At 38.5% G+C, this 20,491-nt stretch overlaps 1 protein-coding gene across 2 annotated transcripts in view; it reads left to right on the top strand.

The window, feature by feature from the left end:
* Positions 1-10,551, top strand: part of PPIL4 (peptidylprolyl isomerase like 4) — a 41,524-nt gene extending 30,973 nt beyond the window's left edge. Inside the window, 2 exon segments of one of the 2 annotated variants that reach the window (NM_001258155.1) lie at positions 2,460-2,607; positions 9,378-10,551. In NM_001258155.1, the coding sequence (NP_001245084.1) occupies positions 2,460-2,607; positions 9,378-9,629 (400 nt within the window). In that variant the 3' untranslated portion in view covers positions 9,630-10,551. 2 annotated transcript variants of the gene reach the window in all.
* Positions 10,552-20,491: the final 9,940 nt, after the last annotated feature.

Genomic DNA, 20,491 nt, shown 5'->3' with positions numbered 1-20,491 from the left:
CTTGAACCAAAAGGTTAATAGAATAAAAAAATTTTTTTAGGTGGCATATACTGTATTTCTATTTTTTTTTTAAGTGCTGTTGTGGCTCACTAAATAGATTTTGTACCCCATTGATGGATTATAGTCATCAGTTTGAAAAACACTGCTCTGAGCTGGGTGCAGTGGCTCACACCTGTAATCCCAGCACTTTGGGAGACCAAGACGGGTGGATCACTTGAGGTCAGGAGTTTGAGACCAGCCTGGACAACATGGCGAAACCCTGTCTCGACTAAAAATACAAAAATTAGCTGGGTGTGGTGGTGCACACCTGTAATCACAGCTACTTGGGAGGCTGAGCAGGAGAATTGCTTGAACCCTGGATGGGGAGGTTGCAGGAGCCAAGATCGGGCCACTGCACTCCAGCCTGGGCAACAGAGCAAGACTGAGTCTCAGAAAAAAAAAAAAAAAGAAAAACACTGCTCTTAAGAATTTGGACAGAGAGAGCAGCATGTGCAGAGCACACATTAGAATGAAATCATAGGCAGGAGCTATGGAATGTGTATCTGGAAAAGGCAAGATCCAGAAGATGCCCTGGAAACAGCGTAGCATAGTAGAAGGAGGGAAGTTGGAGATAACAGAGTCGTAATCGAATGGTACAAGCTGACTAACCCTCTTTAGCCATCTCATGGAAAGCTAGGAGGGACAGTGTCTTTCATTTGATCTTATGTAGAAGTGAGACATTCCTGCGGAAAGTGTTGAGCTGTGGCGTTGTGAAGCAGACACGAGCCTCTAGTCCTGAGGGAAGTGTGTCTGCGTTTACTGTGGTTCCACATGTAGCTAGCATAGCTCTGCCTGTTGGGCTTCCTCATAAGCTTTCTTAGGAAAACCACTATTCCAGCCCATGTCAGCCTTCCTCAGAAACCACATTTGAGGTTGAGATTATTTTCAGCAGAAATTGTAACTATTTTATATTTTCTCTTATTCTGTTATAGTATATTTAAGAAAATACTTATCTCTGAATTAAAACATTAAAAAATTTTAACACATTTATATGAAATTTAAAAAGATTCACTCATAGCTTCATCACTTAGACACATGATTGTTTTTATTTCTCCTTGTTTCTTTCAAGCCTTTGTCTTATGTAAAGTTATAATCGTTGTATGGTATATGTAGTTTTTGCTTTAATCTTTTTACGTTAATTTTCATAAACACCTTTCTAGGGCTTTTTTTCTGTAGCATTTATCATTGTTGATAACTTCCTTTATAATATATCTTATTGAAGTACTATAATACATTTAAGTATGTCTTTATTACTGGATATTTTGTTGTTACCACTTTGCTACTAAAAGTAGTCCTTTTATGCATATATATATATATTTTGGGACTGAGTTCCGCTCTGTCCAGGCTGGAGTGCAGTAGTACAACGTTGGCTCATGAAAGTCTCTGCCTCCTAAGTTCAAACAGTTTTCCTGCCTTAGCCTCCTGGGTAGCTGGGGTTATAGGTTGCGCCACCATGCCCGGCTAATTTTGTATTTTTAGTAGAGATGGGGTTCACCATGTTGGCCGTGCTGGTCTCAAACTCCTGGCCTCGAGTGAGTTGCCCGCCTTGGCTTCCCAAAGTGCTGGGATTACAGGCGTGAGCCACCATGCCTGGCTATTATGTATATTTTTGTTCATTTAACTTTATTCATAAATTCTTATTAGAATTTAAACATGATGGGCAGGTGTGGTGGCTCACACCTGTAATCCCAGCACTTTGAGAGGCCGAGGCAGGCGGATCACAAAGTCAGGTGTTCGAGACCAGCCTGGTAAACATGGGAAGCCCCATTTCTACTAAAGATACAAAAGTTAGCTGGGCGTGGTGGCGCGTGCCTGTAGTCCCAGCTACTCAGGAGGCTGAGGCAGGAGAATTGCTTGAACCTGGGAGGCGGAGGTTGCAGTAAGCCGAGATCATGCTGTTGCACTCCAGGCTGGGTGACAGGGCAAGACTCTGTCCCAAAAAAATAAAAAAAAAGAAAAGAATTTAAACATGATAACTTGATATGCATTGCTGAATTTCCTCTTGTAGGATTGACCTAAAAGAAGAGACATACGAATATACCTGTTATCTTGTATAGCTTTTCTGGGCATTGGAATTTGTAATCATTTTTTCTAGTTAAAGATGTCCCTCATTTTCTAAATTTAAATTTTTTAAATTATTGACAAATACATTTATTTTTTCTTCTTTTTTTTTTTTTTTTTTTTTTTTTGCGTACTAGTCGTTATTTTAAGATTGTTTAGGATTAGGATTCTTTCCATTTCTCCTGACTATATAATGAAAGAAAATTTTAGTGTTGCTTTAGAAATGTACTCTACTCTTTTGAAATGCTGTTTGCTTTAAAGTTACTTTTAGCCTTATGACCTCTTTTGTTTACCAGATCTTAAGTTTTGATGTCTTACCAGTATTATTTATCACATTTATCCTTAACTAACTACTGCAGTGCAAAATATGATCTTATATTAGATGAGCAGGCCGAAGACTCAAAATCAGGTCACTCACACACAAGTAAAAAACACAAGAAGAAAACCCGTCACTGCTCTGAAGAGAAAGAAGATGAGGACTATATACCAATCAAAAATACTAATCAGGTACCTCTAATGTCCAGACTTAGATGTGAAGAAATAAATATTTTATCCCTCTGTAAATAATGTCTTAGTGATATAATTTAGGAGGTAAGGGATAGTTCTAAGCAGAGATAGGTTTGTTCTAAGAAGCAGAATGGTTGCACTGGGGTACTGGATTTTAATTTTCAAAAATATTTATCACAAATGATAAAAGATCATTTTTGACATTATGTATCAGATACTTCCACACCGTGAAGCAAGAGTGATTTCCATACCTGTGGATACTCATTTATTCCCATCAGAAACAAGTGTGGTTGTGCTGATAAAGATTTTGTCATTTATCTGCTTAATTTATCACCAAGTATTATCTGTAGCACATAAGGGTTCTTGAGATTTTAAGTCCTATAAAACATTTATATGCTGCCATCTTATATCGTATATAAGAAAAACAGCACTGATAATTAACTTTAGCATGCTAAAAGTTCTCCTGAACAGCACATTTAAAAAATATATAATAAAAATTCCCAAAAGAAAATTTATTGTGAAGAAAAGTGATTATTTCCAATCTGTGGTTTGGTTCTTAGTTAAATAAAAAACAATTTACAGGCCAGGTACGGTGGCTCACACCTGTAATACTAGCACTTTGGGAGGCCAAGGCAGGTAGATCGCTTGAGCTCAAGAGTTCGAGACCAGCCTGGGCAACATGGTGAAATCCCCATCTCTACAAAAAATACACACACACACAAAAGTTAGCCAGGCGTGGTGGTGTGCACCTGTGGTCTCAGCTACTTGGGAGGATCACTTGAGCCCAGGAGGTAGAGGCTGCAGTGAGCCCAGATGGTGCCACTGCACTCTAGCCTGGGCGATGGAGCCAGATGGCGTCTCCAAAAATTTTTTTTTTTTTTTTAACATCAGAGCTCCTTGCTTTTGTTTTACCACATGGAGGCATTTGTGCTGAGCCCTGGTGGATGAGAAGGATTTCAGTGGGCTGAGGTGAGAAGGGAGGGAACTCAAGATGGTGAGAATGTCAAGCAAAGATGGAGAAATAGAGAAATGTAGTATGATAGGCAGAGTCAAGGATTTGCTCTCGGGAGAGCTAGATTTACATTTCTATACTGCTGGCCATCAAAGCGACCTTGACAAGTTCTTTAACTTTCAGAGCCACAGTTTCATCCTCTGTGAAAGGTGAGAAATACTTCACAGGCATGTTGTTAAGATTCAGTGAAAAAAAATGCGTGTGCAAACATTTTCTACACTGGCTATTATTGTTACTACTTTTTTTTTTCTTTCTTAACTGATAAAGCAAATTACTAGTTTTAGAGTTACTTGGAATAGTTTCTCTCTGTGGTTATGATATTATGACATTAACTAGGTTCATATTTCAGTTAAATTGTTTTCTTTCTTCTTTTTTTTGAGATGGAGTTTTGCTCTGTCTAGGCTGGAGTGCAATGGTGTAATCTCGGCTCACTGCAACCTCCGCCTCCTGGGTTCAAGTGATTCTCCTGCCTCAGCCTCCCGAGTAGCTGGGATTACAGGCACCTGCCACCATGCCTGGCTAATTTTTGTATTTTTAGTAGAGACGGAGTTTCACCAAGTTGGCCAGGCTAGTCTCGAACTCCTGACCTTGTGATCCGCCCGCCTCACCTTCCCAGAGTGCTGGGATTACAGGTGTGAGCCACCACACCCGGCCTTGCTTCTTTTTTTTTTTTTTTTTTTTTTTTTTTTAATGTTTAAGGGTTGCTTTAACAATTTTTTGTTTTGTAGTTTTAAAAACTGTTTCCAAAGTGAAATCTACAAAATGGTATATTTAGAGAACCTAGCTTCTATTCTTGTTCCCTCCCCTTTTCCTTCTTCCCTCTGTGGGTAACTATTTTATGTGTTTATGGGTTATTGATTTAAAAAAATTTAGCAAGTAAATATTTGATATATGTACTTAGCTCTTTGCTATAATCCAGCAGAGAGATAATTTCTTTCTATAGCCTTTTAGCTGTTTAAAGATTGCCATCATTCATGGCTCATCCCATTTTTAGGCCATACTTTTGTTGGTTCCTGCAAATATTTCTCACATGAATCAGTGGTGATAATAAAAGTAGTAGTAGGCTAGGTGCAGTGGCTTATGCTTGTAATCCCAGCATGTTGGGAGGCTGAGGCAGGAGAATCACTTGATCCCAGAGTTCAAGACCAGCCTGGGCAACATAGGAGGCCCTGTCTTTAAAAAAAAATTTAAATAAAAGAAAAAGAAAAAGTAGTAATAGTTAACATTTTTGGGTCCTTACAATGTGAGGTGGGTTCTTTTATCCCCCTTTCACACAACAAAGTGAGAACAAAAAATTGTTACTTGCCCATAGTTTTACACAGCTAGTAAGTAGTGGAACCACAGTTTAATTTCATACTTGGACTCCTAACTACTCTTGTTCCTCTTCTTATCTGGGGTATATTCTCGTCAGTTTTCTTTCCTAAACTCTAATGTTATTTTAATAAAATTTGTCCCATAGTATAATATTCCAATGTGATCTAATAGGAACACATCTCCTCTTTCTTAAATATCTATACTCTATTACTTTAGTCTAAGTTCACATCAGTCTTCTTTACTGGTGGCTGCATCACATTCCTGTGAATGTTTAGCATGCTTTCCACTAAAAACTCCGAATTCTTTCCCCCTCCGTGTGCTGCTTTCAGCTCCAGCTTTTCATCCTGCACTTGTACGTGGAACTGTCAATGAATTTAAACCTGAGATAAATAAACATTGGTGTGTTTGAGATAATCAGAGGGCTACAAAAAAGCAGACTGGTTGTGTTTTTTTGTGTGAATCTTTTTGATTCTGCTCTTTGATTACTTGAAACCTTACAGCAGCAAATATCCTTTTCATTTTGCTTGAAGTAAAAGCATCAAGATTTTGGGGGAATGCTATGAGTATTTTTTAAAAGATTTTAAGGCAATTTTAAGTTTTAATTTTAAGGCAATATTAACTATAAAATTATTAAATTCTGAATAATGATCTCCTAACTTCTCCCCTTAAAGCATATTAAATTTTAAAAAATTGTATACTTTGATTTAATAATATAGCTACATTAATTTTCTCCTTTCTAATAAAACTCGGCATCAGTATTTAAGATTTTAATGGCCCCTGATTTTTTATTATTTTGATTGTTTTCCTTTTTATTTTTTAAAATTCATTAAAGAGAATTTTCAGTACTAGACAAATTTCAGCTATAGTTCATATTTTCCTGTTGGTGTTTTGCTTGGTGAGTCTGGTTTCCCAAGAGTATTTTAACTTATTTCTTCAAATTCTTTGTTTTTTATTGAGTAGCTAGCCTTACTAATCAATTCGAAAACATTTAATTTTCCACCTCATGTCTTAATTCCAGAGATGGTTTTTGTGTTGTTGAGGTTTGGGTTTTACTGAGGTTACAGGAAATGAATGTTCAACTGGGGGTTGCCTTGCTGAGAAGTATTCATGCTGGTTGTCAGTTTTCCACTGGGGTTTTCATAATGTTTGTATTCTTGACTGTACTTTTGCTGTCATTTTCATGATTTAATGTTATCTTGGCGACTAAGATTTAACCAGATCTTTGATTTAGTCCCAGAGACCTGAGCAAGGATAGCTTTTAATTAGATTAGACTTTTTTTGATTGCTTATATCAAGTCATTTGCTAGGTTAAGTTAATTGCTTTAAATTGGCCATTTTGTGTTCTTCGTTTTTTTTTTTCTTTTTTTTGCCACATGGTAGTTTAATCATCTTGTCTTATGTTTTAAATGTATAAATAATATAATTTTTAAAAGTTCATACTCAAAAGGACTTAGAGCTTATCTAATTCATTTAGATATGAAGATACTGATCCCACAGGACCTTAGGCCTTTGTAGTGGGAGAACTAGAATTTTAACATTTAATTGGTTCAGTCAGGTATAATGGATTTTTTCAGGAAATAATGGATTTTTTCCCCATTATTCTATACCACTCCCCCATTTTTAAATTTTGGATGTCAAGTTAAATTATCTCCAACCTGTGCAGAACTCTTGAGTCTCAGTTTTCCCTATTTCTAGAATGAGGATATTGCACTCCTAAAGCTCTTAGCACTGTTAGCGTGTTCTTAGAGGATCTGCTCTTACATGGCTTCATTCAGCCACTTTAACTTTTCCCCTTCATACAGGGCTCAGTTTTCTTTGTTTTCCAGTTTTCACTTACACTACTTTCATTAGCCTTCTTGCAGCCAATTCAGACCCAAGCTAACTTACCCTTTGAGGCTCATCTGAAATCCTAACTTCTCCATGAAACCTTCTCTAATTATTCTAACCTTAGGAGTACTTGTTTGACACATCTCCTAAATGTCAAAGACTGTTTGAACCCAGATCTACCTGACTTCAAAGCTTGGGTAGCTTTGAAAACTACTCCCGAGTAGGAGTGATTTTAAAGTTTCAGTCCAATTCAGATATTCAGCTTCCTCAATTTTTTGAAAGAACTAAGTGCTACATAATCTTTTATCTTTTCTATTTTAAATACTCAAAGCACTTAAGTGTCGTGCCCATTTGTGTAATAACATACTAAGGATTTTATGAAGTTATACATCATCCAGCAGTCTCAGCATTTTAAAAGTTTGTCTCAACAAATACAGAAATACATACAAGATGTACAGATATAATAGTATATGGATATTTCTATTTTGGATGTGTTATAGGAAGCACAAAAATTCTTTTATCTAGGAATGCTGTATTTTACTAGAAAATAGATGGTAAAGGGCTAAACCAAAATGCCTACTCATTTTTTCTATCTCAGGGACTCTTATAATATGACAAGAACTATTGGGATTGTGTGGAAAATCACAAATCAGTTTATAATATTGTATTCCACAAACACTGATTATTACTATAACAATCATGTTACATCTGTTTTCACACACTGTCAAACTCAAGGTGTACAGTATCTACACAGTATATGGAATAACGTAATTTGCTTAAAACCCAGTCCTTAACCATTGGTATTCATCACTCTGGATTGTAAGCCTTGACATTTATGTCTGCTACAGTAGTATCTGGTGATAGAGTTGAGACCCTTGGGAGTTTAGTCCTTAGATTTTGCCTTTCCTTTGGGCAATCTTAAGAAAGGTTTTTTTTGTTTTGTTTTTTATTTTTTTTTTTTGAAAGGGCGTTTCACTCTTGTTGCCCAGGCTGGAGTGCAGTGGTGCGATCTTGGCTCACTGCAACCTCTGCCTCCCAGGTTCAAGCGATTCTCCTGCCTCAGCCTCCCGAGTAGCTGGGATTACAGGCGCCTGCCACCACACTCAGCTAATTTTTTGTATTTTTAGTAGAGACGGGGTTTCACCAGGTTGACCAGGCTGGTCTTGAACTCCTGACCTCAAGTGATCCACCTGCCTTGGCCTTCCAAAGTACTGGGATTACAGGCATAAGCCACCACACCCAGCCAATCTTAAGAAAGTTAAATTTTACAAAGTATCTCTTGAAAGAGCATTGGTTGTGGTCTAAGAGAAGAATTAAGTGTAGCACTTTTATTATCTTTGGGGCATAGGATTCTACTAGTGTTTAAAAACTCATTTTAAAGAACTATAATAATTTTAATATAAGCCTAGTCAGCTGGGTAAAGTGGCTCATGCCTGTAATCCCAGTACTTTGGGAGGCCGAGGTAGGAGGGGATCACTTGAACCCAGGAGTTTGAGACCACCCTGGGCAACATGACGAAACCCTGTCTCTACAAAAAATTGCAAAAATTAGCCAGGGGTGATGGCATATGCCTGTGGTCTCAGCTACTTGGGAGGCTGAGGTGGGAAGGATCGGTTGAGCCTGGGAGGTTGATGTTACAGTGAGCCGTGATTGTGCCACTGCATTCCTGCCTGGGAGACAGAGCAAGACCTTGTCTCAAAAAACATTCTCCTCTCTAGCTTCTGTGTTTCTAAACATGGAAGATGTATTTGAACATGTAGAGAGGAGCTGTTATAAAATAAAACACTTTAAAAATTAATTGCTCAGACCCAAGTATACATTATCCATTTTCTTTTTTCGAGATGGAGTTTCGTTCTTGTTGCCCAGGCTGGAGTGCAGTGGGGCAATCTTGGCTCACTGCAACCTCTGCCTCCCAGGTTCAAGTAATTCTCCCGCCTCAGCCTCCCGAGTAGCTGGGATTACAGGCGTGCATCCCCACCCCTGGCTAATTCTGTACTTTTAGTAGAGTTTCTCCATGTTGGTCAGGCTGGTCTTGAACTCCTGACCTCAAGTGATCTAACCACCTCAGCCTCCTAAAGTGCTGGGATTACAGACGTGAGCCACCGCACCCAGCCTCCATTTTCTTGCTTAAGACTTACTGACTTGTCTAAGATCTCTTCCTGCTAAGTTATTTCAATGATATCTTATAGGATTCTTGTGGGAATTTTAGTAGTTTCATTGCAGATTAATAATGGGACCACATTTTGGGGGAGTGAAGTGTGGGGAGGTGGGAATAAGACTATACATAATCAGATTTTTTTATATTGCAGGATTGCTCTAAAGACATGTTCTGATTTCAGTTGAGCTATTTCCGTTCCATATTTTTGGATCTGATCCTTCATTTCAGCCAAAATAGTAGATACAAAGCAATGACATTGTTAAGAAAAATGGTTAAACCTTTTTCTGAATTATTTCATTGCTTTGTAATTTACAAGATTCTTGACATTAGGGGTAGTTTTCACATTTAAGCTGTTATAACAGCTTGCAAATGGTAGACTTTTCTAAGTTTTATTAATTGAAAATGCCCACAAAATGATTATTGTACTGATTCACTTGTAATTCCCCCTTCCTTTGACAGGATATCTATAGAGAAATGGGGTTTGGTCACTATGAAGAAGAAGAAAGCTGTTGGGAGAAACAGAAGAGTGAAAAGAGAGACCGAACTCAGAACCGAAGTCGCAGCCGATCTCGAGAGAGGGATGGCCATTACAGTAATAGTCACAAGTCAAAATACCAAACAGATTTTTATGAAAGAGAAAGGAGTAAAAAGAGAGACCGAAGCAGAAGTCCAAAGAAATCCAAAGATAAAGAAAAATCTAAGTACAGATGAAAGATGAAGAGGCAGAATTGAGTGGCTAACACATTTACTCTTGTCTAACTTAAGAGTGCCAGGAAAGCAGATGCTTAGATTTTGTGTCAAAGCTTGTTATTTTTTTCATGTTAGGATTATGGCCCTTTAGATTAATACTGATTATATAGGGCACTGAAAGATAAAGAATTGAACATTTTCTTTGTATACTTTTTTACAGTAATTTTATTGTTATACATAAATGGTAGTCTTCATTTTTGAAGTCTTTTACATTTTCACTCTTTTTTTAATGAAGTATTTCATACTACAAAAACACATAAACATGTATATATAAAGTAAAGGGATAATAAATGTAAATATATGTGTACTCATCAGCCAGCTTAAGATACAGAATATTGCCTACATTTTAGAAGTCCCTTAAGGCCCTCTCCCTCTCAAATAATTATTTGGAATTTAGTGTTTGTCATTTGCCTATTATAGTTTTACAACATACATATGTATCGGTAAGCGAAATGTTAATTTTGTATGTTTCTGAATTTTATATAAATGGCAAAATGTTTGTTTACTTCTGTGACTTTCTTTCATTTTTATTGCTATATAGTATTATATGAATATACCACAACTTACTCATTCTTCTCTTGATGGACATTTGAGTTTTATTTTTGTTTTTGCTGTTGAAACAATGCTGCTGTGGACATTGTATCTAGGAGTTATATTGCTTGATATATTGATAAAATAATGATAAATTTGTATTCTGAAGTGGCTGTACTAGTTTATACCCCTCTTGGCACTGTGAGTTACCTTTGTTTCATAGCATCTTCAACACTTGTTAAGTTCACACTAAAAGTTTGCCAGCCTATTGGATGTTAAGTGGTATCTACCTGTGACTTCCAGCAAGATTACTGTTATCTCTGTTCTTCCACGTGTAAGATGTCATTTTTTTCCTGGCTGCTTTTAAGGTTTTCTCTCTATCACTGATTGTAAGAAGTTTGATTATGATGTGCTTGCTATAGTTTTTTTTTTTTTTTTTTTTTTTTTTTTTCTCATGTTTCTTCTGCTGCAGCTATTTTACCTGTGGGTTTATGGTTTTCATAGAATTTGGAAATTTGGAGACATTGTTTCTTCTATTACGTTTTTCGTCTCTCTGCTCCTCTCCTGGGGCTCCAATGACTTCAATGTACGTTAGGCCCCTCAACATTGTCTCCCAGTGTGCTCATTCTCTGTTCAGCTTTTTAAAAAGCCTTTTTCTTTCTGTGTTTCATGTTGAGTAGTTTCTGCTGCTGTGTCCTCATTGTTTATTAATCTTTCCATCTAAAGTATCTAATTTCCTTTTAATTGTATCCAGGTATTTTTCACCTCCGACATATTTTTAGTCTTTAGAAGTTCTATCTGGGTCTTTATCTCCCATGTGTCTCCTTCACATGCTCATGCCTTCCTCTATTTTTTTTTTTTTTAACACCTGGAGTGTATTGATAATAGCTTTTTCAGTGTACTTGCTCATTCTGTCATCTGCATCATTTCTGGTCTATTTCTACTGATTGATTCCCACCCTGCCCCAACCCCCACCCTGCCCATATTGGATTGTAACTTCCTTCATTGCATGCCTGGTAATTTCTGTTTTTAGCATTGGGTGCTGGAGTTCTTTTATTTAAGTATCTTGAACTCTGTTTGGGGACATAAAGTTACTTGGAAACAATCCGATCATTTTATAGTTTGCATTTAAGCTTAATGAGACAGGACTGGGACAGCCTGTAGTTTAGGGCTAATTTGACCCACTACGAAGGTAATACCGTTCTGAATAATATTCCTGGTTACATGGTTTCTCCATTCCGTCTGTTGGGAACATGAACTTTTCTGAGCCCTATTGAGCTCCCAGTTGTATCTCCTGTTCCTTACCTCACATGCATACACTGCTTGGTGTTTAGCTGAAGACTCGAAGGAAACCCAATATTCTGCCCTGCAAATCTTACCTTGGCTCCCCTAAATTCTCTACCCAGGGAGGTTCCCTTCCCTAGCCTTACTGCTACAGCCTAGAAACCCCATGTAGAAGCTTGTGCAATTATAGGGCTTTCTTTGTTTTCCATCTCTCAGGAGTCACTGTCCTGCACTGGCTGTTGTCCAACATCTGAAAAACTTCCTTGTATACATTTTATATAGGTTTTTAGTTTAAGGCAGAGAAGGTAACTCATGCCTCTGTTACTGCATTTTGACTAGAGTGGAAGTTAACTTTGTATTTCCTAAATGTTAATGAGGCTGAGCATCTTTCCCCATGTTTATTATTCATTCCTGATTGCTCTCTGTGAAAAGCTTGTTTCATGTCTTTTGCCCATTTATATAGTAGATTATTGTCTTTTTATATTTAATAGATTGTGGATACTAAGATACTAGGGAGTGCTTTCTCTCCCTCCCTCTGTCTGTTGTCTTGGAAGAAAAGAAAAAGATTTAAATGAATCTATTCCTTAAAAGCTAGATAGAGCTTGCCTATAAAATTGTCTGAACTTTGCATTTTTTGTGTGAGAAAATTTCTTAACTATTGATTAGATTTCAAAAATTACAGAATTATTAGTGTTTCTGTTTATTTAATGTTAGTCATTTTTATTACATTTTTCTGGGAATTTGTTTTAATTGAAGTTTTAATTTTTTGATAGCGTTGTGCATAGTTTAGCTGGTAGATTTTTACTATCTTTTTGCTTTGTTGATGAATGTCCTTATGTTTTAGTGTGTCTTATAAACAGCATATAGCTAGATGATGATGATGATGATTATTTTGAGACAGTCTCACTCTGTCGCCCAGGCTGGAGTGCGGTGGTGCATACAACCTCCACCTCCCGGGTTCAAGCGATTCTCCTGCCTTAGCCTCCTGAGTAGCTGGGACTATAGGTGCGCACCACCAGGCCTAGCTAATTTTTTTTTTTTTTTAAAACAGGGTTTTCGCCATATTGGCCAGGCTGGTCTCAAACTCCTGACCTTGTAATCTGCCCACCTCAGCCTCCCAAAGTGCTGGAATTACAGGCATGAACCACTGCACCCGGCCAATTATTTTTTAATCTAATCTGAACTTTAACTGATTAGTGCATTTTTATTTGTACTGATGTATTTGGATTTATTCCTTCCCACCTTATTTTGTGCTTTTTATGTTTTTTTCTTCCACTTTTTTTTTTTTTTTCGTTTGGAATAAAAAATGGTTTTTAATTCCACCCTCACCCCTCTCCCTGTCTTCCTTGTTTTGGAGAATTGCCTTGGAATATTACATCCGTTCTTAAAAGTGTAAACTTTATCTTCCACTCTAATTGAGAGTCTTGGAACTCTCTAAGTCACCCCTGTTGCAACTTTCATGTTAAAATCATTCAGTATTTTAGTTACAGCTTGTGATTTTTAACCTTAAAATTAGACCTTGAGCTGGACTCAGTGGTGCACACCTGTAGTTCTGGCTGCTGAATGGCTGAGGCCGGAGGAGCCCTTGAGGCCGGGAGTTAGAGGCTGCAGTGCACTGCAATTGTGCCTGTGACGAGCCACTGCACTCCAGCCTGGGCAACACAGTGAGACACCGTCTGTTAGAAAAAAAAAATTAGACCTTGTGATTCTTACTGTTTTTGTAGATTACTGTTGGTTTAGATTTACTTTATATGTTAGAAGTGTGTCTTTACTCATTATTATTTACTTTACTCATATTCTCGCATCTCAGACCTTTTACCTAGAATAATTTTCCTTCTTTCTGAAGCATATCCTTTGATGTTCCTCCAGTGACATCTGTTAATGGCAAACTCATAGTTTACATTTATCAAAAATATTTTCAATTCATTCTGTACAGTTGATTTTATATGTACATAATTCTAAGTTTTTTTTTTTTTTCTTTTTTTTTCCAGTACTTTGAAGAATTAGTCTACTGTCTTTTTACTTTTGTTACTACCGGGGAGAAATCTTTTGTCATTCCAAATGTCATTCTTTTGGATATAATGTGACTGTTCTTTATGATTGCTTTTCTGCTGTGGTTAATTAAACTTTCAATTTTGAAATCAGTTGTACATTGGCATGCAATCATAAGAAATAATACAGAGAGAATCTGTGTACCCTTTGCCTAGTTTCTCCCAGTGATACCATCTTGTAAGATTCTAGTATAGTATCACAACCTAGATGCTGACATGGACACAGTGGAGATACAGAAAATTTCCATCACTACACAGACCCCTCTTGCTATCCTTTTGTAGCCACATCTACTTCCCTGCCACTTCTGTTTTCTCCTTCACCTCTGTCAACCACTGATCTGTTCGCCATTCCTATAATTATGTCATTTCAAGTATTTTATATAAGTGGAATTCTGTATTATGTAGCCTTTTGGGGAGCCATTCATAATCCGGAAATACATAGTCCCAAATGCCATGATCATGAAGGTTGAAACCCTGATAATCATAATCCCAAATATGTAATTCTGGAAAGAATAATTTTAAAAGCTTTTAAAAGGTATTTATTTACATTTTGTTTGTTTGTTTTGAGATGGTCTCTCACTCCGTTGCCCAGGCTGCAGTGCAGTGGCACGGTCTCAGCTCACTGCAACCTCTGCTTCCGGGTTCGAGTGTTTCTCCTGTCACAGCCTCCCATGTAGCTGGGACTACAGGTGTGCACCACCGCACCCAGCTGATTTTTGTATTTTTAGTAGAGATGGGGTTTCACCATATTGGCCAGGCTGGTCTCAAACCCCTGACTTCGGGTTATTTCTTTTTTTTTTTTTTTTTTTTTTTTTGAGACGGAGTCTCGCTCTGTCGCCCAGGCTGGAGTGCAGTGGCTGGATCTCAGCTCACTGCAAGCTCCGCCTCCCGGGTTCACGCCATTCTCCGGCCTCAGCCTCCCGAGTAGCTGGGACTACAGGCGCCCGCCACCGCGCCCGGCTAGTTTTTTGTATTTTTTAGTAGAGACGGGGTTTCACCGTGTTAGCCAGGATGGTCTCGATCTCCTGACCTCGTGATCCGCCTGTCTCGGCCTCCCAAAGTGCTGGGATTACAGGCTTGAGCCACCGCGCCCGGCCTCTTTTTTTTTTTTTTGAGACAGAGTCTCGCTCTGTCGCCCAGGCTGGAGTGCAGTGACGCAATCTGGGCTCACTGCAAGCTCCGCCTCCTGGGTTCACGCCATCCTCCTGCCTTAGCCTCCCGAGTAGCTGGGACTACAGGTGCCCGCCACCACGCCCTGCTAATTTTTTTTTAGTATTTTTAGTAGAGACGGGGTTTCACCGTGTTAGTGAGGATGGTCTTGATCTCCTGACCTTGTGATCCTCCCGCCTCGACTTCCCAAAGTACTGGGATTACAGGCGTGAGCCACCACGCCTAGCTGGTTACTTATATTTTTAAAAGAGGATTTGAGAAATACAAACACAGGCCACTTTACACAATAAAATAGGCAGCAATAACATACATATTTTTGCAAGCATAAACAGTTCTCAGTTCTACTAATGACAGTCACATGGATATGACAGTTATGAATGGATGAGTGGTATTTATAAAGAAATAGATCAAAAAGGGAAATGTATCAATGCATAGCCCTATGGTTGGTAATTGTGTGTGCTCAGCTTTGTAACTGCAGTCATTTGAAATACTCTAAGAACAACCAATGTCTTCTACCGGCTTCACTCAGATGCTAATCTCTGGAAACACTTGCACAGACACACTCAAAACTTTAATAAATTTCTAGGTATTCCTTAATCCAATCAACTTGACACCTAAAATTAAGTCCCAAAGACCACCTCTTAACTTGGCACCCATACATACCTCCTTAAACCGTACTTAATTTCCAAATAAAGACAATGAGAAAGTTGTAGTTCTACCTAACATGATGCCAGTATCCTCTGACTGTGATTTTTGGGATTTTAGACATAATGGATTTTAGATTAGGCATTTTGATCTTTTGGGATTTCACCATTCAGGATTAAGGTGTTCGAGATTGTGTCTTACAGGATTATAAACCAAACCCCTTTTTGGGATTGGGTTTGTTTTGCTCCAGTCAGCCTCATTCTTCAGAGATTCTTCCAGGTTGTTGCTGTATCAATAGTTCACTTTTATTTTGTTTTGTTTTTTGTTTTATTTATTTACTTATTTATTTATTTGGGACGGCGCCTCGTTTTCTTGCCCAGGCTGCAGTGCAGTGGCGCGATCTCAGCTCACTGCAACCTCTGCCTCCTGGGTTCAAGCAATTCTCCTGCCTCAGCCTCCCAAGTAGCTGGGATTACAAGGGTGCACCACTATGCCCGGCTAATTTTTATATTTTTAGTGGAGATGGGGTTTCGCCATGTTGGCCAGGCTGGTCTCGAACTCCTGACCTCAGGTGATCCGCCCGCCTCAGCCTCCCAAAGTGCTAGGATTACAGGTGTGAGCCACTGCGCCTGGCCAATAGTTCACTTTTATTGTTGAGTAGTATTTTATGGTATGAATATGAATATACTGTAGTTTGTTTAACCATTCACCCATTGAAGGACATCTGGGTTGTTTACAGTTTGGGACCATAATGAATAAAGCTGCTGTTAGTTTCTTTGTGAACACAGTCTTCATTTCTTCTGGATAACTGCCCAGTAGTGCAGTTGTTAGGTCATATGATAATTGCGTATTTAAAGAAACTGCTGAACTGTTTTCCAGGGTGAGTCAGACTGCTTTACATTCCCACCAAGAACATATGGGTGATCCACTTTATTCGCATTCTCAGCAACATTTAGTTGTGTCTCTGTGTTTTATTTTAGGCATTCTGGTAGGTAAATAGTGATAGGTATGTAACTTATTCTGGTTTTAATTTTTATTTTATTGGTAATGTTGTTGAGTATCTTTTCATGTACTCATTTTGCCATCTGCATATCCTGTTAGGTGAAATGTTACTTTGTATCTAATTGGATTTTTAGTTTTTTTATTTTTGAATTTTGAGAGCTCTTAATGTATTCTACATACTAGTTCTTTGTCAGATATGCTGCTTGCAGCTGTTTCCTCCCAATGTATAGCTTGTCTTTCTTTTTCTTTTTTAAGACAGTCTTGTTCTGTCACTCAGGCTGGAGTACAGTGGTGTGGTCACAGTTCACTGCAACCTCAACCTCCAGGGCTCAAGCAGTCCTCCCACCTCAGCCTCTTAGTAGCTGGGAATACAAGTGCCTGCCACCACACCCAGCTAATTTTTTTTTTTTTTTAATTATTAGTGGAGACAAGGTCCCTATGTTGCCCAGGCTGGTCTCAAACTCCTGGTCTCAAGCAATTCTCCCTCGTTGGCCTTCCAAAATGCTGGGATTACAGGTACGAGCCACCATGCCTAGCCTCCAACGTATGGCCTATCTTTTAATCTTCTTAACAGAGTTTTGTAGAGTACAAGATTTTAATTTTTCTGCAGTTTATCAGTTTTTCCTTTTATGGATTGTGCTTTTGGTGTCAAAAGTAAGAACTCTGCCGAGCACTAGCTTCTGAAAATTTTTCTCATACTTTTAATTTTTTTTCTAAAATTTCTCTAGTTTTACATTAAGTCTGTGATCCACTTTGAGATTTTTTTTTTTTTTTTTTGCTTATGAACATCCACTTGTACTGGCACTATTTGTTGAAAAAGGTCTCTGGCTGCTTTTAAGGTTTTCCTTTGTCTTCAGTATTCTAGAATTCCACTATAATGTGTCTAGTTGGGATTTCCTTTATCTTTCTTGTTATATCCTGTGTCTGATGGCTTCATGTTTTTTATTATTCTGGAAACTTCTCTGCCATTTTCTCTTCAAATAGTCTCTCTCCACGTTATATCTATTATTTACTTTTGTAATCTTAGTCAGTTTTATGTAAGGCTTTCTCATTTTGTTCTTTGTATCTTAACTTATGTTTTCCAGATAGTGCATTCTGAATAATCGTTTCAGGTCTATATTCCAGGTCACCCATTCTTTTTCATATAAACCCAGTCTCCTATTTAACCCATGCACTGAATTTTTAATTTCAGTAATTTTTTTTAGGAGTTCTGTTTGATTCTTTCTTGAATTTGCCTGGTTATTTTTGACTTTCTGTTGTTCTTTGCTCATGTATTTCCACTCTGTTTTATTTACATAATTGTATTGTGTTTTTGATAATTCCAGTATCTTAATTTCTTAAGAATTAAAAAAGTTTTTCTGCTGACCCTTGTGCATAGTGGCTTATTTCCTTGTGTGTTTCAGATTTTTTTTTCCCTTAAATTGGGAGGACATACTTTGGGACTCATAAGGTACCTAAAATGAAGATGCCTTTCTCCAGAGAGGATGCATATTTACCTTTCAAAATCCAGGTGATGCAATCACTTGAGGCTACGTTCATTTCTCGCTTGGACTTTCTCTGTGCAAGCATAATGTATTTTTGAACCCTAGACCTTGATGAAAGTTGACAAAATATCAAGGAAAATGTATCTAGCATTGAGATCTCCCATCTATACCCCCATCATTGCAGAACTGGGTAAAGTGCAGGTGGTTTTTTTTGTTTTTTGTTTTTCGAGATGGAGTCTCGCCCTGTCACCCAGGCTTGAATGCAGTGGTGCGATCTTGGCTCACTGCAACCTCCGCCTCCACCTCCCAGGTTCAAGTGATTCTCCTGCCTCAGCCTCCCGAGTAGCTGGGACTACAAGTGCCTTCCACCACGCCCGGCTAATTTTTGTATTTTTAGTAGAGACGGGGTTTTACCATATTGGCCAGGCTGGTCTTGAACTTCTGACCTTGTGATCCACCCGCCTCGGCCTCCCAAAGTTCTGGAATTACAGGCGTGAGCTACCGTGTCCAGCCTTAGGTGGTTTTTTTTCCCCCTAGCCCAGTCTTTCTCTGAAGAATTTTTTCTGGGTGAGCTCTTCTATTACAGTCTCCTGGCTTCATGTGAAGATGTTAGGCTCAGCTTCCCAGTTCTCTTTTAGGTCCAAAGCCTCGTCTTTATAAATATTCCTCATCACTGTGACCTGAAGTCCTTAGTCCCCAGCTGTGCAGGCAGGGGCATCCTCGCTAGTGGCCTGCTTACCATTTTGTTAATATATTTGTGAGTCATGAGGAATTTCCCTGTCTTGCAGTCTCATCAATGCATGGAAAAGTGTGATTGCTGGCCAGGCGTGGTGGCTTACGCCTGTAAACGCAGCACTTTGGGAGGCTGAGGTGGACAGGTCACCTGAGATCAGGAGTTCAAGACCAGCCTGGCCAATATGGCAAAACCCTGTCTCTACTAAAAATACAAAAAATTAGCTGGGCGTGGTGGTGCATGCCTGCAATCCCAGCTACTTGGGAGGCTGAGTCAGAAGAATTTCTTGAACCCGGGAGGTGGAGGTTGCAGCAAGCCGAGATCACGCCATTGCACTTCAGCCTGGGCAACAAAAGTGAAACTCCATCTCAAAATAAATAAATAAATAAAGTATAATTGCTGTAATTTATCCAGCATGTGGATGTTGTATGGAGGAGGTGGGAGGGGGTGGTTACAATTCAGAATATCTAGTTCACCATACAGCTAAGAGCAACTGTCTCCCTCCTATTGTACGTAATTCTTAGCCATGAATAGAAAACATTTTAAATACATAAGAAACTATCACTCTGAATATAGAAAAATACGTACTGTTCATACAGAAGATTCTAAAATGTAGTCTGAAAGAATGAATGCCCAAGGGAGAAATGCTGGTTGCAGGTGATGGGGCCATGACAGGAAATAACCTCCCCACACCTGAAACTTGAATTCAGTAGATCCAGTGGGAAAAATCAAGGTAGTAAAAATGTTTGAACCTATCATTTCAAGACAAAACTTTCCTTAATTGCAAATGCTGCAATTAGATATGAGAAACTGGTTTTAACAAAGATGTGTGTACAGAAACGTAGTGTTTATCACGCATCCTTGATCAGATACAGTGCAGTCTTGGCTTCATGATACTACTACTAATCTACGGTAAAGTGGCCATGTTTCCTATTTCTTCCGTTTTGCTTCTCTAGGTTTTAGGTGAACTCTTAAAACCAGTCTCCATTTACATATTCTACTGGCTTTTGCTAACCTGTCCCTGCCAACCCCTCCCACAAAGAAAGATTGAGTGAGCTCTTAGTAGTCAGATTTTTTTTAAGTTAAAAAGCTATTTGGGGCTGGGCATGGTGGCTCACCTGTGATCCCAGCACTTTGGGAGGCCGAGGCAGGCGGATCACCTGAGGTCAGGAGTTCGAGACCAACCTGACCAACATGGTGAACCTCTGTCTCTACTAAAAATACAAAAATTAGCAGGGAATGGTGGCAGGCACCTGTAATCCCAGCTACTCGAGAGGCTGAGGCAGGAGAATTGCTTGAACCTGGGAGGTGGAGGTTGCAGTGAGCAGAGATCGTGCCAGCACTCCGGCCTGGATGCCAAGTGGAAATGCATCTCAAAAATAAAAAACAAAAAATTAAAAAAAAAAAACACCAAAACTATTTGGAGCCTAAAATTTCTCAGTTATTACAACCTCACTGTAAGGTTTCAGCTTAATCTTTCTTACCAGTTGAATTTTCAAAGATTTTGATTAGAACTATTAAAGGCTAAATAAAAGAAAGTTTAAATACACTCAGCAATCATACTTTTACAAGTGTCTTTTAATAAATTGGTTGCTTTTTAGTTACTGAAAAATATATATCATCTTTGTTTTCCACTCATCATAAAAACATTTAATCTTAAGTGACATTTCTTACCCATCTAGACTGAGTCACAAAGAATGCATAATAGATAGTAAAATCGAAATCACAGGAACCTTACCTTTCAGTGGCTGTTGCTATGAAACCATGTTTTGATGGGAAATTTGAGAGAACCCTGGGCTTCCTGTTATTAAATGACAGAATGTGGAGATCCCCTTCATTTTCAAAACTTTTTTTTTTTTTTTCATGACGGAGTCTCGCTCTTGCCACCCAGGCTGGAGTGCAATGGTGTGATCTTGGCTCACC

The sequence above is a fragment of the Macaca mulatta genome, chromosome 4, assembly GCF_049350105.2.
Source record: "Macaca mulatta isolate MMU2019108-1 chromosome 4, T2T-MMU8v2.0, whole genome shotgun sequence".
Taxonomy (NCBI): Eukaryota; Metazoa; Chordata; class Mammalia; order Primates; family Cercopithecidae; genus Macaca; species Macaca mulatta.
This window is presented reverse-complemented; position numbering and strand designations above follow the sequence as displayed.